General features: G+C 45.9%; 6 protein-coding genes across 9 annotated transcripts; 3 read left to right on the top strand and 3 right to left on the bottom strand.

Annotated features, from left to right (window-relative positions):
- Nucleotides 1-233: 233 nt before the first annotated feature.
- Nucleotides 234-5,585, bottom strand: Dhit (Double hit). Of its 3 annotated transcripts, XM_064696106.1 has the most exons (7): nucleotides 5,220-5,585; nucleotides 3,482-4,003; nucleotides 3,073-3,411; nucleotides 1,108-1,185; nucleotides 981-1,042; nucleotides 626-914; nucleotides 234-563 (listed from the first exon to the last, which is right to left on the bottom strand). In XM_064696106.1, exons 3-7 carry the CDS (start codon nucleotides 3,408-3,410, stop codon nucleotides 479-481), a joined length of 852 nt encoding a protein of 283 aa, XP_064552176.1. In that variant the 5' UTR covers nucleotide 3,411; nucleotides 3,482-4,003; nucleotides 5,220-5,585; the 3' UTR covers nucleotides 234-478. The 3 variants fall into 3 exon arrangements, with proteins under 3 accessions (XP_064552176.1, XP_064552177.1, XP_064552178.1); XM_064696107.1 differs by lacking the exon at nucleotides 5,220-5,585 and having other exon boundaries at nucleotides 3,482-4,551; XM_064696108.1 differs by lacking the exons at nucleotides 3,073-3,411; nucleotides 3,482-4,003; nucleotides 5,220-5,585 and adding an exon at nucleotides 2,099-2,322.
- Nucleotides 5,586-6,023: 438 nt separating this feature from the next.
- LOC135437976 (ribosome biogenesis protein BOP1 homolog) lies at nucleotides 6,024-8,815 on the bottom strand. Its single transcript, XM_064696104.1, has 5 exons — nucleotides 8,623-8,815; nucleotides 7,243-8,563; nucleotides 6,696-7,183; nucleotides 6,336-6,631; nucleotides 6,024-6,265 (listed from the first exon to the last, which is right to left on the bottom strand). Exons 1-5 carry the CDS (start codon nucleotides 8,719-8,721, stop codon nucleotides 6,112-6,114), a joined length of 2,358 nt encoding a protein of 785 aa, XP_064552174.1. The 5' UTR covers nucleotides 8,722-8,815; the 3' UTR covers nucleotides 6,024-6,111.
- A 390-nt stretch (nucleotides 8,816-9,205) lies between these two features.
- Nucleotides 9,206-10,195, top strand: Ubc10 (ubiquitin conjugating enzyme 10). Its single transcript, XM_064696109.1, has 2 exons — nucleotides 9,206-9,223; nucleotides 9,317-10,195. Exon 2 carries the CDS (start codon nucleotides 9,372-9,374, stop codon nucleotides 9,834-9,836), a length of 465 nt encoding a protein of 154 aa, XP_064552179.1. The 5' UTR covers nucleotides 9,206-9,223; nucleotides 9,317-9,371; the 3' UTR covers nucleotides 9,837-10,195.
- Nucleotides 10,121-12,564, bottom strand: aft (adrift). Its single transcript, XM_064696105.1, has 3 exons — nucleotides 12,171-12,564; nucleotides 11,971-12,117; nucleotides 10,121-11,917 (listed from the first exon to the last, which is right to left on the bottom strand). Exons 1-3 carry the CDS (start codon nucleotides 12,456-12,458, stop codon nucleotides 10,250-10,252), a joined length of 2,103 nt encoding a protein of 700 aa, XP_064552175.1. The 5' UTR covers nucleotides 12,459-12,564; the 3' UTR covers nucleotides 10,121-10,249.
- A 4,197-nt stretch (nucleotides 12,565-16,761) lies between these two features.
- LOC135437643 (anaphase-promoting complex subunit 13) lies at nucleotides 16,762-17,568 on the top strand. Its single transcript, XM_064695646.1, has 3 exons — nucleotides 16,762-16,920; nucleotides 17,222-17,368; nucleotides 17,430-17,568. Exons 1-3 carry the CDS (start codon nucleotides 16,909-16,911, stop codon nucleotides 17,511-17,513), a joined length of 243 nt encoding a protein of 80 aa, XP_064551716.1. The 5' UTR covers nucleotides 16,762-16,908; the 3' UTR covers nucleotides 17,514-17,568.
- A 21-nt stretch (nucleotides 17,569-17,589) lies between these two features.
- fab1 (fab1 kinase) lies at nucleotides 17,590-23,469 on the top strand. 2 transcript variants are annotated; one of them, XM_064695644.1, is made up of 7 exons: nucleotides 17,590-18,102; nucleotides 18,158-20,462; nucleotides 20,520-22,454; nucleotides 22,517-22,682; nucleotides 22,744-22,901; nucleotides 22,964-23,125; nucleotides 23,192-23,469. In XM_064695644.1, exons 1-7 carry the CDS (start codon nucleotides 17,590-17,592, stop codon nucleotides 23,377-23,379), a joined length of 5,427 nt encoding a protein of 1,808 aa, XP_064551714.1. In that variant the 3' UTR covers nucleotides 23,380-23,469. The 2 variants fall into 2 exon arrangements, with proteins under 2 accessions (XP_064551714.1, XP_064551713.1); XM_064695643.1 differs by having other exon boundaries at nucleotides 22,741-22,901.
- The last annotated feature ends 176 nt before the right edge of the window (nucleotides 23,470-23,645 follow it).

Here is a 23,645-nt window from a genome sequence, read left to right as displayed (position 1 = left end):
TATATAAATTGCCTAGTTTGGTTTGTTAACGACTAGAACATTGTAAAGAAGGAATCGGTTTCACATAATGCATCATATATCGTCTAAGTTATATATATTTGTGGTTGGTTAGCTCCTCGAGCGTATCCTGGACTGTTGCCTTTGCCAACGACCACACCCACCCCCCCCCCCCTCCCCCTCCCGCCAGCCAGCCGTCCCGCGTCCCCTTTATATATAAATTTGGTTTGGTACTGCACACGCCAAATGGAATCGAATCTATTTAGTTTGTATGACATATTGCTTTGTGTTTTTCTTTTCATCTTCTTTTTTTTTTTTTTTTTTAAAGGACAGCTGTGCGGTTGTTGTTGGCGGCAACAGTTTGTGAACAGGCTTCGGGGTTAACCGGGAAATCAAAAAATAAATAAGAAATTAAATAGTCTAATGTTAAAACAACAACAAAATCAACTCAACATAGAGTCAATTGTATAGGATAACAGATCTAAGTGGGACTATCCGCCTTGGAGCCGGCATTCGAATTGTCTTGCATTTGAGCGAGTGTCTTGAACTTTTGCGAGTTTAGGAATCTACAATAAACATATACTAATGTTATTATTATAAACTCAAATGATATTTAGGTGGGAGCTACCTGGGATATGAGTCTCTGTGCATCAGCGTATAGATTTGTATTTGAGCTTCGTCGAAGGTGTGGGTCGTCGGCTCGATCATATTGCGATTGACAATCTCGCGCACTCGCGAGTCCAGGGAGACCTCGCGCGGCGATAGTATCGATATATAGTCCTCGTAGATGAGGCGCGCCTTCTCCTCGACCACCTCGGCGCTGTTCTCCTTCTTCAGATCCTCGCAGGCCAGCCAAAATAGTATGTTCTCCTCGCTGAATTCGCTGCGCAGAAAATCCCGGAATACCTTGCGGCCATCTGAAGAAATTTTGAATCGTTAATAATTTTGAATTGACTTTCAAGTGGAGTTCTCTACAAACTTACTTGAGCTCTTCATTAGTTTATCAAAGCTTTTACCCCAACTACGTATTTCTTCTAATGTGGGTCTGCACGAATGAGAAATGATATTGAGTAAAGCTGCTTTTTGTGTGTTAACTGGGGAAAAACTTACTGATCGCCATCTAGGAAATCGGCGCTAACGAGATCACGTTTGGTGGGCGCATTTTCATCGGCATTCTTGATGGCAAGACTGTGGATAAGACAGTTCAAATTAGTTTAATTAATTAGGTAGTTGAACAAATATTAAAAATGTCAGTTAATGGGAGCTCAAATCATGAAGAGCGGAAAAAAGTTATTATCAAATTAATTTAGTTCTGCTTTTGGCGACCTTTCTATATTTTAATTAAAATAACTATTTTATTTATTTATTATTTTAAAATAACTGATTATTTTAATTAAAATATAAAATAAATATAAATTCGGAAATAATAAAATTCAATTTTTAAATAAATAAATTATAAAATATATATAAATTTATAAATTAAAAAAAATTAAAATTCAGTCTAAGCATTTGTACAAATCGTAAAAAGTTTCTTCAAAATAAGTTTAAAAAAAAATACAAATAAAAATATAACTAAGATTATCCTTGAACTAGATTAGATTAATTTAAAGTTTAAGTTCTTAGTATGATTTTATTTTTACTGAATAATATAATAAAGTAAATTGTAAAAATACTTGAAAAGCTTTCTCAATCTGAGCTGAGTTTTATTATATGCACATATTTAAAAAAAAATATTATAAATTATAAATAAAAATATTTAAAAAATATTTTACTATAATTACAAATTGTTTTTATTATTGTTTAGTTTAAGATTTAAAAAAAGAGAGTGCATGTGATATGATTTGCTTATAAATTTTATAACCTTAATAACAATTTTGTTAAGTTTGTATAGATTTTTATATGATTTATCAACTACCTTTACTTTATAATGTGGAAATCTCTATCTAATGGAAATTATCTTCTGAATTTTGCCAAACACTTCAATTATGATTTCTTATTAGATTTACCCATAATCAATTCACACACACACACACACATATATATATATTTTTAAAGGCTGTATTTAACTTAAATACGCTTTAAATTAAATTAGTATACGTACAGCATACGTTTGGTTAGGCCCAACATTTTGGTTTTTGCAGCATTTGAAGCTTTTCGCTTAAAATCGTGTTACTAGTTCGAGCTTTTGCTTAGTGTAATTGCGCTAAGGATCACTGATAAGCGAAAAGCTTTGGCACTTGAGAAACAGCTGCTTGAGCTGCTTTCACAGTTAGTTGGCTGCGCTTGCGTTGCTTTTGTTGTTGCCACCACAGTGGTTCACACAAAACTGGCCACACGTTATCTACGATTCGATTTGACTGCCTCGTATCAGGTAAGCGTTACACGCACCCTACGTAGAGCTCATCAAAGTTCGTTATCTGTTTACCCTGCTTGGACAGCTTGCCAATAATATGCCTGTGTGTGTGAGTGTATGTGTATGTGTATGTGTGTTGGTGTAGGTGTATGCACAAGTACTCGTATGATTAAGTGCGTATAGATGGACAACAGCTAAGCATACAAAGGTGCGGGAGAAATGCCCACCCAAGCAAGAACAGCTTTCGTTTTCATTCACGAAAACTTGCAACATTTTTGGCAACAACAGCAACAGCATTAGAAGCAGCAGCAGCAGCCGCCGCAAGAGCCTTCAATTGTTTGGTTGTGATTTTTGAAAAGTGCCCTGCTGAGAGCTTTTGGCGCTCCCAAAATTGTGAATGGAACAGTTGTCCGAATTGGCAAGAGCGAGATAGAGCGACAGAGAGAGAGAGCTTTTACTATTCGCCTAGCATAGAGCATTGCCAGCTGCAAGCAAATCACAGAGAGAGAGAGAGAGAGAGAGCAGGCAATGCCCCTGACTGCGTGGGTGCGTGTGTATGTGTGTGTTTGCTTGTGTTTGTGTGCGTGTGTGTGTTTGTGCCTAGGAACTTACCACTTAGCCCTGTTGTTGCGGTTGGACGACCCGTGGAGCAACGGCAATGAAATAGATTCCGTTGAAATATATGTAATGCATTTAACAGTTAACCTGCAGGTAATACTCACCAGGAGCAGGAACAACAACAGCACCAACAAAAGCAGCATGGCTTCTGCGACTGCGGCCGCTGCAGCGTCGCATTCGACTCCTGCAGCACGTTCGATGTGGCGCTAACGCTGCCCTGCAGCGTTGCGCTTGTGCCCGTTGTGCCGCTGACGCCCCCGATGCCCCCAGTTGAGCTCAAGCCGCTGCCAGGTCCGGCACCGACGCTATCCCCGTTACCATTCCCGTTCCCGTTCCCATTCCCGTTGTTGGCCGCCGCCGCCGCTGCCGCCGCGCTCTGTGAGGATGCAGTCATGCCGCGCAAACGACAGCCACTGGGCAGCTCGGAGACGGTGCAGGACATGCTGCAAGCAATTGAGAACTGGATGAGCAGCTACCCCCACCCAGAACACACAGAAAATTGGCCACACTTACCTGCCCTTTGCAAGTTCAAGTTGATGTTGGCGTTTGGCGTTGGCGTTGGCGTAGCTGCCACAGCTGGCGCTGCCGCTGGCGCTCGCGCTGCTGCCGCTGCTAGGCCGCCCACTGCCACTGACCTACCTACTGTCCGTCTCGTTCTGCCTCTCCCACTCTCAGCTCGCACTCCCACACAGAGCACTTGGGCTGAGCGTTGGCGTTGGGCGCCCTTTTTGTGAGAGAGCGAGGGGGAGAGCGTGAGAGCGCGCGCGGAAAAGAGAGCAAGTAACGTATTTATGTTTTTGCTAATAACTTTTTATCGAGTGCTTTTGCTTGTGTGTGCTTTCGACTCTCGCGCCTTGCACGCTCTTGCTGTAGTTCTAGTTGTTGTTGTTGTTGTAGTTGTAGCTGTAGTTGTTGTTTTTTTTTCGAATAATTCCACTTTTTTTTTAGTTTTTACATGCATGTGCAGAGAAATTTTTGGCTCTGCCTTTTGGGCGCTGCTTCTATTCCTTTGCGCAAAACTTTGATTTTTTTTATCTGCACACAAGAAGTTGGCGGCGGGGAAGGGAAAAGAGAAGCACAGAAAACAGTTAGGAACTTGATGAATTATTATTATTATTATTTAGTTGTTCTTGAAATGTCCGTTGGACGCGCTCTCACTTTCATTGGCGCTGCGTGGGCAGGTGCTACAGATGGGTCGGGGCAAGAGGGCAAGGGGGTGGTGGGGGGACTAGTTTGTTGTTGCTGGCTGCTGCCTTTAGAATTTACACATTTTCATGTTCGTATTTACAGCGAAATTAGTTTGTAATGAGGAGCGATTAATACGGGAATTTCATTTAAAGTGTTATGAAATTCTTTTAATTTTAATTTTCTTTTTTGCTTTTGCTTTTGGCTTTTTCTTTTATTCCAGTGAGCAGCTGGAGATGCCTGCTGATGAAGATTTTTGTTGTTGTTGCTGCTCGAAATTTGTATTTATTTCTTGTGCTAGTCATTACACACACTCACACTTGGCACACATTGACACACACTTGCTCCATGATGGCGGCGTCGAGGTCGCCTGACCGTTATTTCATTCTTTCGTTTTTTTTTTTTTATTTATTTTTCGTTTTGGTTTGCGCTGGTTGAGGCTGATGGGGCGTATGCGCGATTAGCTTGCCTTGCTGCTGCTGCTGCTGCTACTTGTTATTGTTGTTGTTGTTGTTGTTGTTGTTGTTGTTGGTGTGTTGTGGCAGCTGCAGAGGGCAGCGCTGCTAATTGCACTTGATGCTGTTGTGCTTGTTTCTTGGCATTTATCACACTGCAGCCGTTACATTTGCTAAAATATCGAACATTTTCCAATCGTGTGGGCTTCCGCTCTTATTTGTACACACACTAACACACATACGTACACACACGCACGCACACTCATAGTGGCACACACTTGATTTGATTTCGGTTTGGTTTGTGGTGTGGTGTGGTGTGCGCCTATGTCTTCTCTATGTATTTAGGAGCAACGAATATATACAAATTTTTTTGCCTGCCACACAGCCACACTAAAAATATGTGTAGGTATTTTTTTTCGTTCTTTCTTTTTGCTCTGAATGATTTTGCTTTGATTCAACTTCTACACAGAGAAAGAGAGCCAAGGAGAGAGAATGCGGGTATGGTCGGAGGGGGGTAGTGGTATTGGAGTGAGAGAGAGTGAGAGAGCAAAAGGCATAGAGCGAGAAAGTAGTGCAATTTAGCTAGACACTCCGTTATATTTGATAATTACATTCGTTAACTTTTTGATTCTCATATTCGAATATTTTCACATTTTTGGCATTTTTCAAGAGCTCAACAAAACACTTGCCATATTTTATTTTTTGGGTGGGGGGGCTCTGGCTTTACCACATTATTGCTATTTCATTTTCACTGCTGCGCTTTTTTCTATACGTGTGTGAATTTCTTTGCTATTTTTTTTTTTTTCTGTTTTTCGTTTTCGTGTGTGTGTGCGCGCTCTGATAGCCAAAACCCAAAATCCTCGACGACAACGACAACGACCGACGACGACGGCACGAGCACAAGTGCAAACGTTTCTCTTCACATGGGCAAAGGCTGGCGACTGACTGCTGATTGAAGGAAAAGCTCCCAAATTTGTAGCTGTACAGTTGTTGTTATTGTTGTCGGTGGAGCCGATAGCGAGCCGATTAGATTCCTGGTACACATCGCGACATGTGCGCGCGAGTGCTTTTGCCAAAAGAGTACAGCAAAGAGCTTTCGCTCCCACTCTCTCTCTCTTTCTCTCTCTCTCTCTAACGGTCCCACTCACTTCACACTGGACTGGAATTTAGTTGGGATTTGTGCTTTTTGGCAATGCTGCTGCTGCTGCTTGAAAAAGCAAACTGTAAATCTATTAATGAGAATGCCTTGTTGTTGCCTTTTTGTTTTAGTTTGTAATTTTACGCTCTTTCGCTCTCACTGCCTAAACGACCCCCGGGGAGCAGGCGTCGAGCAACTGCTTTTGGGGGGGTGGCAATCCTGCCAGGGTTGTATTCAAGCTTTCACATGCAGGACTCAGACACACACACACGGAAAATATCATTCAATAAGATATATTGTTCACTATCTCAACTTTCACATATAAATTGAGCGCTTAAAACTAAATATGCAACAAGCTGCACGCTTCACGTGTAGAGTCGGATGGTGCAGTCGGCGCCTGTGGAGAACACCCAAGGCTGCACCGGATGCCAGCTAACGTCCAGGACGCCGAAATCGTCGCGCTTCTCGTGCGTCTGCAGCTTCTTGAGCGGCACAATCAAGGGATTCTGCAGCAGATCACTAGAGAGGAAGAGAGGGATTGCGACAGATAAGTAAAGAATTTGTTATGGAAAATCCACGTGATACTCACTTGTAGACCATGCCATGGGAGACGATAACCGCCTGGTCATCGCTGCCCGATGCGAACAGCGGGTAGCGCAAATGGAAGGCCACGCTGCGCACGGCATTGCGATGCAGACGCATTGTCTGATATGGTTTGGTGGAGAGATCCAGATCAAACCAAAGCATCTTCTTGTCATAGGTGGACACCAGCAGATTGTCGCCCTTGGGATGTATGGACATGCCCGATATCCACTTGGAGTTGGTTAGCAACTTCTTGATCAGCTCCTGCTTGACCAGATCGTAGATGCGTATATTGTGCTGGGTCTGCAAAGAACGGATATGGATTATGGTGAACAGAAAGGGGAGGAGGAGGAAGAGAAGGACCTACCGCCACAAAGAAGCACGGTTTGACGGGGTGGAAGAGCACGCACTGGATGAGGCCCTTACTCTTGGAGAATGGTATTTGTGAGCGTCGCTTGGAGAGCTGGTGAATGAGCGCCGAGCGATTGGCTCCCTCGGGCATTACGGTGGCCAGATAATCGCCGCGACCATGCCAGGTGACCTGGCGTATGGGCTTGAAGTGTGTGATGACCACACGCACGCCCTTCTCCTGCTCCTCGGGCTCCGCATTTGACCATTGCACAGCCGCCTTGATGCGCTCGTTATCAATGACATCCAGGCTGGGCGATTCGGCTAGCAGATCATCCGTTTTCTTGATCAGCAGCTTGTCGCCCACCTTGGGGTTGATGAGCAGCAAGCGACTGCCGGTGGCCACCGCAATAATGGACAGCTTGGCATTGGGGCACCAGGCAACGCAGCGCACCACGTCGTTTGTCTCGATGGTGCGAATGCAACGACCGGTGGCAATTTCCCAAACTGCAAGAATATGTACAAATAGAGTAGGATCCATCCAGCGATAAATAAGGAGCACTTACTCTTGACCGTCTTGTCATCGGAGCCGGAGGCCATGTACTCGCCTTTGGGCTCCACGCTGACGGAACGCACCAGATCTGTGTGGCCGCGATAGACGAGACTCTCGACTGTGGGGAACGGCTGCAGATCGCGTGGAGAAGGCAGCTTGGGTATCAAATACTCGGCATCAATGTTCAGCTTGACGCGCTTGGCACGCGGACACAAGTACAGATCGAGGCAGCGCAGGAAGCGCTCACGCAGATATCGGGAATAGGCTGGCACCTCGCGCAGCGATTTGAATTTCTGTGGCATGAAGTGCAGCTTGCGCTTGTACGGCTCATCCTTTTGTTTGTGCCACTCCTTGGTCTCCTTCTCGTCGAACAGATACTCGGGCGGTGGATTATAGGATTCGGCATGGCCGGGCAGATCGCGCTTGGGCGCCGACACTGGATCGTGTATGCGACGCATACTCTCCCGGCCGGTGTCCGTTTCCCATAGCATATAGAACTTTGGACCGCGCTTCTGTTGCTTCTCGCGCTCCACCTCTTCGCTGGTCTTCATCCAGCCCATTTTGAGGGCATGCACCATGCGTGATACCTTCTTCTTTTCCGACACCGAGGGCAGGAACGAACGCTTGTGATCGGGCACATTCTTGATGGGCATTTTCTCCACCTCCGAGGTGAACCACTCGATCCATGGCGCGTAATCATCGTGCTCTGCATTGGGTATGCGTCCCGAGTTGACACGCTTAATTAGTGCTATATCCTCGTCGGTAAGCAACACCTCCTGGCCGGTCTGCGGATCCTTGACGGTGCGCCAGAAGTTCGGATCTTCGATCTTGCGCAAAAAGTCATCAATTTGATCGCCCTTCGGAGGCTTAACAATTTTCTTGGCATCCCAGTCGTAGCCAATGTGCTTGTACTCGTCGTACCAATGCATGGGTATGTTGCCCACCGTATTGCGTATATCCTCCTCATCAGAAGTGTCCGAGTCCTCATACTCGGGCTTTGAAGAATCACGCGGAATTATCTGAATGCTGGGCTCGACTTTCGTCTGGGCAGCCGCTGTCTTACTGCTGCTGGGCTTTTCCTCTTTGGATGTTGCAGCGGCATCATCGTTGTCTTCATCGGAGTCATCATCTTCCTCTTCCTCTTCGTCGTCGTCGTCATCGTCATCTTCCTCTGCATCGTCCTCTGCCTCGTTGTTCTCTTTTCTGCCCAAATAGTTGCCTTCTGCGTCACTCTCAAACTCCAGATCTTCGCTGCTGTCCGATTGATATTCCTGATCTATGCCCTCATCATCGGTTGTATCCTCGCCAGGATCTTTTACGGCTTGCAGCAGGTCCTGGCCAAAACACAAACATTAGAGTCCAAACATATTTCAAACCTCATTTTAATGCTTACTTCATCCTCTTCATTGTCGGACTGCTCAGAAACTGAAGATTGTTCATTTGTGGGCTCAGGTTCCTTCACTTTACGTTTTATTGCCTGTTTTTTAGTCATTTTAATGGAAAACAAAACGAATCAGCGCGGCGCACGTGTTGCGGCCCAAGTTTCGATGTCAAACAATTAATCGATAAATACATTTGTTTACACTTTGTGTGAATGTTATATTTTCTCAATTTTGCGTTGCATGCTCATTTTTGCGTACCATTGCACAGCATTTTTATGTTGCTTATTCAAAATAAGCAAGGTTAAAATGAATCAGTAGTGTGCGCAGAACAAACAAAAAAGGCAAATATATAAAAACTTATCCCGCATTGGTAAGACCACATATTTTTGTAAAGTCGTATAAACGCAGGTTTACTATAAAATGCAATTAGCATAGGAAATGTTATTTGTGCGAGCAGGATAGCAATATTGTGACCGCTTGCAGGGCTGCCACATCGCCGAAAACGCGTCGTGCCAATAAATATTGAATAAGTACCTAAATAACGACAGAAACATACAAGACTACACAACTCTGATGAGAATAAAAACTTAATAGAGCTTGCCACAAAAAAATGTAAAAAGAGTGCTAAACTAGCACAGATCCTCTATATACATATTTAATAAACGGCGACAACCTATTGCATCATCTAAAAAAGTCTACTTTCAGCTGCGAGTTCCATCGATTTGGAGCAATTATACACATTTAAAAACGAAAAGAAAAAATGACTGCCCCGCGACGTCTGCGCAAGGAGCTCGTAGATTTGCAGGAAAGTAGTTTAAAATCGTTTCGTGACATCAAGGCCGACGATGATAATCTGCTGCGCTGGACGGGCCTAATTGTGCCCGACAATCCGCCCTACAACAAGGGCGCCTTTCGCATCGAAATCAATTTCCCGGCAGAGTATCCCTTCAAGCCACCAAAGATTAGTTTCAAAACAAAAATCTATCATCCAAACATCGATGAGAAGGGCCAAGTATGCCTGCCCATAATTAGCACCGAGAACTGGAAGCCAGCCACGCGCACCGACCAGGTGGTGCAGGCACTGATAGCCCTAATTAACGATCCCGAGCCCGAGCATCCACTGCGCGCCGAACTGGCCGAGGAATTTCTGAAGGACAAGAAGAAATTTGTGAAGAATGCCGAGGACTATACCAGGAAACACAGCGAAAAGCGTCCGGCTGATTAGTCCAATGAAGGCGAGGCGCCGGCGCCAAGCAATAGCAAACGCAGGCGATTAATCAAACCAAACTGAAACCAGGATGAGACACGAATTGAAGCCCCAATACACACACACACACACACAGCCCCACACATGCATACGAAATTAACACAAATTTTGCTTAGAACGAAAGATGGAAATATATATACATATGTAAATATATATATATATATATAGTATGTGTAAACTGCTCCACGGAGTCCCAGTTTATGCGAGTCTTGTCAAATTTGTATAAACTCGAGAAATATTTGTAGTAGAAATTAATTTGCATTAATTGTTTTTAAATACAAAGAAAAAAAAGTTGAAATACAATATGTAAACAAAAATCTCACGATCGTTGATCAAATTTATGTTAAAAACTAAAAAAAAAAAATACGTAATTAACACACGACGGCTGCAGTCTCTTTGATACCGGGCACGGCTTGTGCCTGATCCCGGCTCAGGCGCCTGGGGAACGCATCCTCGCCCAGCATGCGGCGAAAACAGGCCACCAGCACGCTGTTGTTGTACTGGATGAGCGCATTGCTAAACTGATTCTTCTGCAGCTGCTGCAGCGGCAACACGCTGTGCAGGACATTCAGTTCCTCGTCGACATCGCTGCTGAGCACCTGGTGCAGTTGCTGCAGCTGTTCCATGCCTGCATTCGCCTCCAGCTGCAGCCTACTCAGCGTTATGGTCTGCAGTGTGCCGCTGTTTTCAAATTGTGTCTGCTCGAAAATGTGCTCGGCCAGCAGCAGGAGCACAGATGCCGCATAGTGGGTGAGAAACAGAAACTTGTGGAAGACTATTTTCGCAGGGCGTTGTGCCAGCAATGACTCAATTAGCATGACAAAGAAATGTCGTTGAACTTTGTGAAATGTTGACTCATCATCGTCGCTGGCAAGTGCGTAATCGAGCGTCTGCAAATTGCTGCTGTTGCCATCCAAGAACAAACATTTGGGCGCTGTTTGCCAGAGCGGATCAAGCTCAAATGTGTCCAAAATGCGCAAACGCAGCAAAAGTACCGGCTCCGATGCGAATAGACTGCTCTGCAGTGCTCTCACGGGCGCGCCGCGGCACAGCTGCAGCTTGAGGGGCGCTTCGTGCGCCTTGGCGTGGTTGTAGCTGTTCGTGCCGGTTGGACACTTCTCGAGCTGATTGAACTCGCGTCGCAGGCAGTATATTTGCTTGAGCAGATCGCCCTGCTTGAGATGCTCACGCTCCGTATAGGAGCCACCATAGACGGGCACCGAAAAGCCCAACGCCTTATTGATGTCCTGCTGCTTGACAATGCACAGCTCGTCGGCCAGGGGACGCACCTTGTATCGATTGTAGTACATGGAGGAGACAACGCCGCGCAGCTGATGCAAATGACGCAGATAGTAACGATCCTTGGACTCGTACGCATAGATGCTGCTCTCGATTGCCTCCTCCTGCAGCTTCAGAAAGAGTCTGCAGCCGATGTTGTGCTGCAGCAAAAAATCGTTGGGTATTTGCGCCTTGCCAAACAGAGGCATGACCATGGCATCGTTGGCTTGTGCGAGCTTAGCTCGCATGGCCTCCAGCAGACGCGGCAGACCGGGTGCATCCTTTTGGTAGTTCAGGCAAATAACATAGACCTCCGAATTGCCGCGCTTCGATGTGGCCGGCTTGTAGATGTGCACCCGTTGGAATACACAGTTCAGCATATACATAACCGAAACGCTGCACGCCTCGAACAGCGTAAACATTTTGATCACAAAATTTCCGCCTGTGCTCAGTATGCTGAGGGCACTTATGATCTCTGCGAACAGTAGACGCGCGACGATCTCCTCCTGGCAATCGGGCTGAGCAGAGCAATCGATTGAACCATCTGCCGTAATTAATTGCACGCCCGCGGGGAAATCCTTGGCGCAACGTTGCGTCATGTGCTCTATGTTGTCAACATTAAGCAGATTGCCCGTGAAGTCCTTGTGGAAGAGCCAATTGTCGAGCGTGTGGAATATGAAGCGGTCGTCGGTTATCATCTCATTCAGTGCATTGCCCTCATAGTAGGGATTCAGAGTAGTGGAACGCCAGCGCCATTTGATCTGCAAGGAACTAGATAAGATTTTACTTCGAATGTTACCGGAATTCTAGATACCTCATCCTGTTTGTAAACCGAGTGCAAATAATGGTTCAGGGCGGCAACAAAAGCGCCCGGTGCCTCGCATAGATGGAGGCTATTCAGTTCCGGTTGGGTGACTAGTGGAAAACGATGCAGGCACTCGAAGATCTTGCACCAGGCCACCTGTAGAACAAATAATTAGTTAATCAATATTTTATTTAAGCCAAAATACTCACGGTCACAAATTCGGCTTTTGTTTCGTTTTTGAGTCGCCAGGAGACCTCGCCCGACGGATCGCGGCGATTTGTGTGTGTGCTCCACTCCTGTACCCCATAATTGTTCAGTTTGCTCTTGATTCGATTCAACTGTTCCTTGAGCTCCTGCAGCGACTCGTACTGGTAGAATTCGCTGAAGAGCGGCTCTTGCAGTGGCAGCAGCCAGGCGCTGGTCTTCGGCTTTTGGTATTGGAACTTCTTTTCAAATAGCTGTTCCACTTCCTCTCTTATGCTTAGTTTGGGGCGCATATTTATTTATGTTTCTTTAATTTAAGCAAGCAAAACTAATTCAAAATCTCTTTTGCATTTATTTTTCGCATAAACAGCGGATTTAACAGCGCGAATAGCATTAACATTTCAAGAGCTGTTATTAACAGCGTGTTAGAATAACAAAATTATTTGTAGATTAATAATAATATAAAGCAAATCAAGATATCTGCAATGTTGTAATGGTGTAAGCTTAAATAACCAGAGTTTATATTATTATTGCCGAGGGCTTTTTTGGAACAAAAACTGACAGGATGTTCCAATTTGAATTTAACAGTTGTCTGGCAGCTATAAAACTATCGAAAGCTATCGGCACTATCGTAACAGAAACCGCATCTGGAACAGTGTTATAAAACAGCTATAATTTACCGACTTACCAACGAGTTGGCAATGCGTTGATTATGGTTAACGTCTCCAATTCAAAACTGTGATAGCGAGATTGCCTTCGTTGTTTTATCTGAATAATAGGTATTGCTTTGCTCGCTACTGTGATTGGTCTTAATTATAATTATTTGAATTATTAGAATCGTTCTTACGAATCTTGCGAACCATCAACTGCAGTCTGACATCCATTTCCACGAATTTCGTCTGGCGCCAAGACTTCTCTTTCCCTCTGCTATTCACCATTAGCATCATCTAAACTTGGCAGCACAATTCCTAGAGTTGATGCGTTCTCCACAGTTCTAGTATTTACTTATTTTGGTGTGGCCCCGGTCGAGTTGATCATATTTATTATTTGAATAAAATGCTCGTTCTGGCTAGCTAATAAAGCATCTAATTCAATTTTTGATTTGTCTTCGTAATCCATAATACATTAGTTCGGGCGCCTGATTTATAAAGCACGGAAGTTGGTTTATTATTATTCCACACAGCCGTGCGGTTCGACAATCTTTCAAAATGTGATCGCTTGCTTATTGAAATATCGATTCGGTTCGTATCGATATATCAACTAAAGTTAACAGAGTTACCTATGCATAGCTATCGATAACTTATTTAAGCCGCGTATTTGTTCGCATTTAAATTCAAATTATTCCAAATCGCACAATTTTGATGCACTCTCGATGGGCTTTAAATGTTAGGTTTCCGTCTCATATAGCTTTGTCGAAATTCGAGAGATTTTTGGTCTTTTATTCTACGAAAATATAATTGTTTGCAAACTTTGAATAATTTATCACCTAATTGCTTTCGACTTTAAGTTAATTAGTGATATAATTAGTATAAGCTGATTGTAAATATCTTTCTATTCGCTTTTCAAAAAAGGGTTTCTGTACTCTTGGGTTTCTTGTACTCTTTTTAGTGATAAATTAATATCAAAATCTTTCAATTTCTTCAACAAATGATGTTTTGCGCTGTTTTGTTTATTCATTTTGTATTTAGTTTATATTTTTGAATATACAATTTATTTGAAAGGGTTTCTAGTTATTTCGAGCTTAAAACTTTTATCGAAATTGCTTTCTCAATTCATTTCCGCTTCAGTTAATGGGAATTTGTTGGACTTTTTTTATTGTTGCTGCAATAGAAAAGAAAATAGCTAACAAAATTTCTAAAAATTGTGCCCAAAATATTAAATAGATAATTAAAGTATATTTCCTTGACTCAGTTAGGGTAACCATAAAAATTAATGGAAATAAGTTGGGGGAAAAAAAACGAGATATTATGAAACAATCATACGTAAAAGTATTTATGGGCAAATCGATGCATCGGTCTGTGCATATAAATCTGTACATTAAGCCACAATTTAAGTCAGGCGGGACCTATAAACGGAAATAGAAAATATTGGACTTCAAAAAAAAGAATGAAAAAACAACGGTACTTCGGTAAGGCTAGGTCCAAAACTGTATTTGTAGCCGCCAAGAAAAAGGTTTTTGTTTTGGACGAGCAATACGAAAAGCCTCTTTGAATCATTGCGATGATGTCTCGAACATTGGAATTCAAATTGTTTTCTTTTTTGTTTTTTTTTTTTTTTATTTATTTTATTTTACCTTTGGCTATATGGTCACTAAATCGGCGCGTGAGTTGCCGAGTTTATAGCGAAACGTGCGATGTGTGTATATGAATAATAATATTCAAATTACAGAGGAGCCCAAGAGCTGCATTTATTAAGTGAAACTCACTGCCGACAAAACAAGTATAGGATTCTATAGTATATAGGAATGGGTATAGTATATAATGCAGACGAGCCGCTCTTTTTTATATAGAAATATATACACATACATAAGTGTAAGTCCGGGGGAATATCTGTATATATGTGTGGAAGCAGCACGTGACTGTTTTATATAATTGGACATAAATACATATATGTAATGTAATGCCTGTGCTGAGCTGCGTTGGCTCCAAACGATTCCAACTTCGAGCAGAAGCGACCGTCTCCGTGGGACATTCTCTTGGCTATTTGGAGGCAGCTCTATCGAAGCGCAGGTGTCGACGGCTTCTGCGGAAGTAACGCCCTAATGGCTAATGTCCAATGGCGCGGCTTTAGGCCCTCTTTGGCAAATGCATTCAATTGAGTTTGTGGCTCCTCGGCGGCAAATTCCAATACGACAACGACGCGGCGACTCGTTGACGGAGACGCTGAGTCGGACGTGAACGTGGACACGGCTTTTGTTGGCAACTAAATTTTATTTTAATTTCATATTTCTTTGCTCAAAAGGGAGTTCATTAATATGCCGGGCAGGCGCCATTGCGCTATAAGCGCTCAGCCTCAGCCTCAGCGTCAGCGTCAGCGTCAGCTACCTGCCTGCCACTGGCAGTCTGTACAGTAAGCACACACACACACGCACACAGGCACACGAACGTACGGGTATTTATGCTAGTGTGTGTGTGCAATTGACACACGCACATGCACCCCCACTTTGCATAGGCATTCGACTGTGTGTGCGTGTGTGTGTGTGCGTGTGCGTGTGCTGGCAACGGGTATCAATCCCCGTTTTAGACAACATTTGATTGTATTTGTTGCTTTAACTCTTTGAGCTGCACATCGCCGCACACACACACGCACACGCACGCACACACGCACATAAATTGAAACTTCTTCAATTGTCGCTTTTGGCTGTCGCTGTCGCCGCTATTTGCTCACTTTTAGTCCGGCCGAGGTGTGGTGCTAAGCTCGACTCATGGCTTTAAAATCAGTTGCCAATTAGTCTTCATCGTTGACGGATTACAATTGCCTCTGCCTCTTGCTGTTCGCCCTCAAAATGACAAAAATGAAAAGAAAAAAAAATAGAAAAACTTGTTAAGTGCCTGTCTCGAAAAAAATAAATAAATAAGACAACAAGAAATTCATTGATAAAAATAAGTTTCGTTCATGCGAAATAACAATAACAATTTTGGTAGCAACATTTTTGTCGTGTTGTTTTTTGTGGTTCAACTATGTTTATCCCTCGGTTCGCATCTGTTGTTCAATTGGCAAGATGTCGGCATAGCTGACGTTTGAGAGCGCATTTTTATAGCGCTATGCTGCATCTAGTCAGTTATTCAATGGAACAATCAACAAAACAGTGTTTAAATAGTTCACTTTTTTGGGGATTTCGGTACTCGGAACATCTCATCAAGAGGATCGTCTAATATTGCTCGTTTTAATTGTAATTTACTTTTCGTTAATATTCATAATTTAGATTCATTGCAGCAAGGAAAGGAGGCGGATTATGGACCCACAGGCCAGGATTATGGACCCACAGAAGGATAATAGCAAATTAATCAAGGATAACTTGAATAAAAACTTTTTGACGCTGGCATTGGTTACCTTACGAAATTTCTATTATAGCAAACTTATTTAAGGATTGCTATTTTGGAGATCTTGGAGCTTTAAGTCATTGATGGTTATCTTAATATCCATTCGGAATTTAACTTATTATTTATATCTTTAACAGACTAACTTAAAGATTGCGCAGCCACTCTTGTTTATCCATGCATAATATCAAATATAATATTTGGCGTATCCATTATTACAAATTAATTCGAAATAAATGTAAATACAATATCTAAATACAAATATAAATAGAGATCTTTGATTACTAGTAAGTTAAACGGGGGCCGTGTGAAATGAATGTCACACATTTGTTGCATAATAAAATTATCTTCATTTTGACATTTACAGCAAAACATCGAGTGGCTAATTTGTCTTAGCTACATAATGAATAAAACACAATTGTTAAACGCAAACACTTTAGATGTAAACAGAAGAAAAATCCACAAACCAACAGACGCTAAGCTTATAAGCAGCCATAAAAACAGGTTGGCAGCACTATTTTTAAACTTGCGCCCATTTTACTGCGTCGTTTTGCAACACTGCTGTGCAGCCCATGTTCAAAGTACGGGCAATCGATACAGTGGTGATTTCTCGATAAGCTTTTATCGCTAAAAAAAAGTAAACAATTAGGTGAAGGAGATTAAGTAAAGCTGGATAATCTACATAAAGCATATATTTTAAGTGATGGACAGCCAGGTAAGTTTGTGTTATGCCACCAATGATACCTTTAGCAACAACACCTATAACTGTCAAAGTGTTGTTGTCAATGAATACTTCACACGAATTAGTTGCGCCACACCGTTATCTGAAAGTGGCTTTGTGATAAATCTGCCTAAATACATATATAGTATGTACACATTAACAATAGACATTAAGGGCAGCGGGTACCGCCAATGACGTAATTAACACGGCTGAGTGAATATTAGCTACAGTTATCAGGTTATATTGTAGTCAGTTTATGGCGGATTCTTAGAGGGGCGTTGCTGTATATTCACAGGCACCAATTGATGATCTATTATTGGACATTGTGGACAATGCTTGGCGCATGGAAGTGCTGCCGTTCGATCAAATATTAGTACCAATCGAAAAGCTGCCCGATCCCGAAGCCGATGGTGGTGACTCACACCTCACCCTAAGCGAGCAGGTGAGCAATGCGCAACGTGATAAGGTTTATGTTAAGTTCCGGTCTAAAATTGCATTTGCAGGAACAAAAGTGGACTGACTTGGCGCTCGGCTCCCTGGCACCGGACGCCGCCTTAATCGATCAACTTAATATAACAGCTATCTAACCAAGGACGAGCAGACTACGTGGTAGCACGTCCCCAACGCTACTCATACCGCAAGTACTATTAATCTTACCACAACATGAGTAGCAGCAGCAGCAGCAGCTGCAGCAACAACACCAACAACAACAATTCAATACATCAACACCTGCATTCACCCAGTAAACTAACCGAATTCGCGCGCGATTTTGAGGATAAGCCGGAGTCGCTATTCGGACGCGTCGTCACAAAAATACAAAATGTTTATAATCAAAGCTACAATACAGTCAACGATATATCCAGCGGCAGCAGCAGCAGCGTCCAGGTGGGCAAGTCCAAGTTCTATGGCGAGCGAAATGCGGCAGGCAGCGCCGACATGGACGGCGACTCAATCGCACAAAACAATTCAACATCCAGTTTTAATACAATTCGGCCAACAACGCTTAAGCTGCGCAAGAGCAGCGAAACAGCCAGCAGCAGCAGTACAACAACCGTCGAGGAAACGTGCGAAGCCAACGAGCGTGTCGATGAGCTGCCAGGTGAAGCGAATCAAGGCCGCACCGTGTCCAATGTGCTCAAACACATCAGCAGCATTGTTGCTTCAAAGAATAATAATGTAAGTGTGATTGCAGTCGATGTGAAGCACATTGTTTGCTGACGTTTCTTTACAGGATTTGCGCAACTATAAGGAGACGGAGCTGCAGCGACTGTGGATGCCCGATTCAAAGGCCAAGGAGTGCTATGATTGTGCACAAAAGTTCTCCACATTTCGTCGCAAGCATCACTGCCGTCTCTGCGGTCAGATATTCTGCTCCAAGTGCTGCAATCAAGTTGTGCCCGGCAGCATAATACGCTGTGAGGGCGATTTGAAGGTGTGCAATTACTGTTCCAAGATTGTGCTTACCTCACTCAAATCCTCCAGCTCGAACATTGGCGAAGATTTGCAGGCACTGCAGCAGCATCTGAGCAGCAAGCTCGAGGTGCAGGACAGTGCGCCCAGCACACTCTCCGCCCAGAAGCAACGCGTGCAGGTGTCCCGCAAGACATCGTTGGGATATCAGGAGGAGCGCTTCAGTTCGCAACCGAACTATACAGTGCTCTCCATGAACGATCGCAAGTACATACTGCAGCAGTCGAATTCGCTGATAACCCTGCACGAGGAAATGCAGCGCGAGCTGCCTGTTCAAAACTGTGGCCAGCTGCTCATCGAGTTTCTCAATACGAACAATAAGTCGGCCAATGAGGTGCAGGCGGTGGCCATACTGAATGCCATGTTGGCGGCCGGCTTCCTCGAGCCCATTGTGCCCGATGCCGAGCAGACGGAATTCGATGCAACCCTCCACTACAGATTTGCGGAGCTGTCACGCACAGGCGCGGCCATAGCGGAGGCTCCAGACAAGAGCATTGACCCAATTAGTCCGCAGTTTGATACCAGCGCAGAGCCGCAGCCGCCCAAGTCCATGGATGTGTCGCTGAGCTTTCAGTCTGCCAAGGAGCTAGAACTGGAGAATGACATGAGCTTTACGACCATTTCAACCAAGCTGCTGGAGTCCTACTGTGATCATGAGGAGCAGCTGCTGGCACAGCTGTTGCGCGCCCATCAACTGGACGCCGAGTGGGGCAAGGTGTTGCAGACGCTCTGCTCGACGGCAGCGAATCATTTCAAGCCCGAGTACTGCACCAACGATCTCATGGACATACGCAACTATGTCAACTTTAAGAAGGTGCCGGGCGGCAGGCGCAAGGACTCGAAAATTGTGCATGGCGTTGCATTCTCCAAGAATGTCGCTCACAAGGATATGGCCACGCATGTTGAATTTCCGCACATCCTGCTGCTGCAGTGCCCCATTGTCTACGAACGCATCGAGGGCAAGTTTGTGACCATCGAGACGGTGCTGCTGCAGGAGAAGGAATATTTGCGCAACGTCTGCGCCCGCATCATGAACTTCGAGCCCAATGTGGTGCTGGTGCACAAAAATGTCGCCGGCATTGCCCAGGATCTTCTGCGCTCCTACGGCGTCACCCTGGTGCTCGACGTCAAGCTCTCCGTAATGGAACGTCTCGCGCGCACACTTCAGTGCGACATTGTGAGCTCCATTGAATCGAACATAACCATGCCGAAGCTGGGCCGCTGCAATGACTTCTACATACGCAACTATTCGGGCGGCAAGACGCTGATGTTCTTCGAGAAGCTGAAGAGTCCACGTGGCTACACCTGTCTGCTGCGTGGCGGCAACAATGCGGAACTGACCCGCGTCAAGAAGGTGGCCTCGGCGCTGCTCTTTGCGCGGTACAACTGGCGGCTGGAGATGTCCTTTCTGCTGGATGAGTTCGCCCAGCCGCTCAGTCCCAAGCCATCCATATTCGACTCTAAGGAGTCCAGTCCCAAGGCAGAGAATGCTGCCGAGGAGCACCTGGAGCCGGAGCCGCAGCTGCGCTCATCCGCAAAGCGGCCACTGGCCGAACGCAAATCGGAGGAGAAGTTTACGGCCATCACTGAGAATGTGGCTGACTTTACGGATCCGTTGCGTTCCTCGCAGACCGAAACTATGTCCAGCTCGGCGGCCAATCTCAACGTGCAGGCCTTAGCCGTGGAGAATCGCTACGATAATCGCTTTCGCAATGCGCTCAGCTCCACGCTGCTGTCGGTCAGCCCATTTCTAACGTTTCCGCTGCCCTATCTGGAGACGGAGCAGGGTCGCAATTGCAAGCTGCGCAAACTGTTTCCCGCCGAGCTTTACTTTTCCAAGCTCTGGTCCAAGACGCCAACTGCTCTGGAGCGTCCCGAAAGCCTAGACGCGGATCCATTTAAATCCAATACGGAGCCGGGCAACAAGGAGAACGAACAGCAGCTGCTGCCGGCACATGATTTCGTCAAAATGAAGATCACATCGGCCGCCACCAGCCGGGATATACAAACGCTCCTCGCCGAGTTTCGGTCATTTGGCGGTCGCTTTCCCAAAGGAAAGGCTTCAAGTAAGTGTTTCATATTTGACATTCTGTAAGAGTCTATAAAATCTCCCTTTGTTTTAGTGCTCAAGCAGAAGAAGAAGAAGATTGGCGAGATCATACAGCGACCGCAAAAAGTTACCGATGAGCAGCTGTACAAGGATGCACTCGATCCACAGAATCATCAGCGTTTGCCGGTGCTTTTCTGCAGCTTCCACTTTAATCCCAAAGGCGTGTCCTCCTTCTGCAAGCTGCCCATGCTGCTGGACATGAAATTCTATGGCCAGCACGACATCATGCTGGAGCAGTTCCTGCAGCGCTATTGCTGCCTTTTCAACTCGATGTGCCCGTCATGCAATCTGCCCATGCTGGGCCACGTTCGTCGCTACGTTCATTCGCTGGGCTGCGTGCATGTTTATCTCACCGAAGATTCAACGCGCTCCGATCCCAAGCGAATCTACTTCACATCCTGGTGCAGCATTTGTAATGCCACGACGCCGCCGGTGCCGCTTTCGGATGCCGCCAAGCGTCTCTCTCTGGCCAAGTATCTTGAGATGCGCTTCCATGGCCACGCCTACAAGCGCCGTCCGCCCACAGAGGCTGGCGGCGCCGCAGCTATTGAGCAGAGCAATCCCTGCGAGCACTCACTGCACCGAGATTATGTGCATCATTTTAGCTTTCGTGGCGTTGGCGCCAAGTTCCAGTACACGCCCGTCGAGGTGTGGGAAACGGATTTGCCCTCGCTCACGTTGCAAATGGAGCTGCCCAAGCCGTTCATTGGCGTGCAGGTGCAGGAGGAGATTAAAAGCTTCTCGATACGCGGTCATGAGGTGTATACGCGGATACACGAGCGCATCGCCGATCTGGCCACCGAGGAGGAGAACTCACCTTTGGTATCCACGCTGAAGGCTAACCTGACCAAGGATCAATTCATATTCAAGCAAAAGGTGGAAATTGTGCACACCCTGCTGACGGAACGTCTGGTCAACTCCTACGATATTGCCGACGCCCTCGTCATGGCCAAGCGTGTGCTGGCCGAGAGCATTGAGCTGTGGGGTCCACGTCTGCATGAAATCGAGCAACTAGCTCAGAAGCATGCCAAGCAGTCGCATCACATCGATGCCGGCACCATATGCACCGAGGAGCTGCGACCAGACCAGCTAGATGCCGCCAGCCAGGAGCTGGCGAAGAGCAAAGCCAACAGTCAGCAGCTGGATGGCACGTCAATAGAATGTCCCGGCGAAGACATCCCGGACACGGAAAAGAAGCTGACCGTGGACCAGATGCTCGCCTCCACAGTCAACATCAACGCGGACAAGAAGTCCATCAAGTCGCGGCTGCTGACGCTGCGTCAGACCGCGAATAGCCAAGCCAATCCGCTGCAGTCGCCCTTCGCGCCACAGGATCATCTGACGCTGCCCATGGGCGCCATACCCGTGATGGTGCGCGAAAATGATCTCAGCTCGATTATTGCCTATGCCCTGACATCGGCCGAGTATCAGCGCTCCATTGCAGCTCTCAATGCTGGCGAGGCAGCCGGCGGCGATGCCAACTCCAGTCCACTGCCGAAGCATAAGCAGCTGGATACCGATGCGGAGGAGACGGCTGCCAGTGCCGAGTCCGAGGAGCGCAGCAAAACCAAATCCCAGCCACAGCCGCCCAGCGCACATGTCCTGCTCTCCTTTGGCAGCACAACACAATTTCAGTGCCAGATTTATTTTGCGCGCGAATTCGATGCGATGCGCGCCAAATGCTTGAGTCCGCCCAAGCTGGACCGCACGCTGTATCGCCGGCTGGAGAAGAGCAAAATGCGCGAGGAGCTGAGAATCTCACAGAATCGAAACGGCCCCGAAATGGAGCTGGTGCGCAAGCCGAGCGAGGTGGCCGGCAGCGCCCAACACGTTGAGCTGCCGGATGCCGAGGAGGAGTCGCGCATTGCGCTCGCCCGCAGCCTCTCCAGCAGCGTGCAGTGGGAGGCGCGTGGCGGCAAATCCGGCTCACAATTCTGCAAGACGCTGGGTAAGCTTCGATGCCTTCACTCCAAATATATAAAAATATCTGACGCTAAATCATATTTTCAGACGATCGTTTCGTGCTCAAGGAAATGGGCAAAAAGGAGATGCTATTATTTGAGAACTTTGCGCCCGGGTACTTTGAGTACATAGCCAAGTGCCAGCAGCAACAGCAGCATCCCACGCTGCTGGCCAAAATCTTTGGCGTCTTCAAAGTCAGCATTAAAAAGAAGGAGTAAGTGCAGGACAATAGTCAGATATTCAAATACTAATCCCTTGCCCGATCCCGCTAGCAGCTCCTGTGTGGAGAAGTCCTTGCTGGTCATGGAGAATCTGTTCTACGGCTGCGACATATCCGATAAGTTCGACCTGAAGGGCTCGGAACGCAATCGCCGTGTGGATCCCAGCAATACGAACGGGGAAATTGTGCTGCTCGATGAGAATCTAGTGAATAGTAAGTTCCACATGATCAAAACACGGCTGCAGTTGCTCCCATCTAAACGAATTGCCTTGCAGTGTCCTGGTCGAAGCCGCTTTATGTACTCTCCCACAGCAAAGCCGTGCTGCGCGATGCCATACAAAGGGATGCCTCATTTCTGGAGCGTAATAAGATAATGGACTACTCTCTGCTGGTGGGATTGGACAATAAGCACAATGTGCTCGTGCTGGGCATAATCGGTGCGTGTGTGTGTGTGTGTGTCTCCACAGATGCGTCAGTTTATTTATTGGCTTGTTCTTCTGCAGATTATATACGCCCCTATACGCTGGACAAGATGCTGGAGTCGATGATAAAGCAGACAGGTCTGCTGGGCGGCATGGGCAAGTCGCCCACAATTGTGGCGCCGCAGCCGTACAAGCAGCGCTTTGTCGAGGCGATGGATCGTTATTTCTATACGGTGCCCGATCGCTGGGAGGGACTCTCCAAGATCTAACCACTGCAACCACCAAAAATACCCAACACTTAGTTAAGCTGTTTAACGTCTAGTTAACGTATAGTTTTGATAAAGCAACTAAAACGCAAACGCTGCTTAAAATCACATTCACATAAACCAGCCGACATATCCGCCAGCGAATTGTTTTGCACTTGACCCACTTGTGCGCCGGAAATGGCCCCCATTCAGGACAATTGAAAGCTGGCCAGCCTGCTGTGCGTGTTGTTTGCGTTGTTGTTTGCGTGTGCGGAAATAATTATCCTGAT

Source organism: Drosophila montana, unplaced genomic scaffold (genome assembly GCF_035044405.1).
Source record: "Drosophila montana isolate Dmon_TW-CO22-7 unplaced genomic scaffold, ASM3504440v1 contig_3833_1, whole genome shotgun sequence".
NCBI lineage: Eukaryota > Metazoa > Arthropoda > Insecta > Diptera > Drosophilidae > Drosophila > Drosophila montana.
The sequence above is the reverse complement of the archived record's forward strand: the minus strand, read 5'-3'. Positions and strand labels throughout refer to the sequence as shown.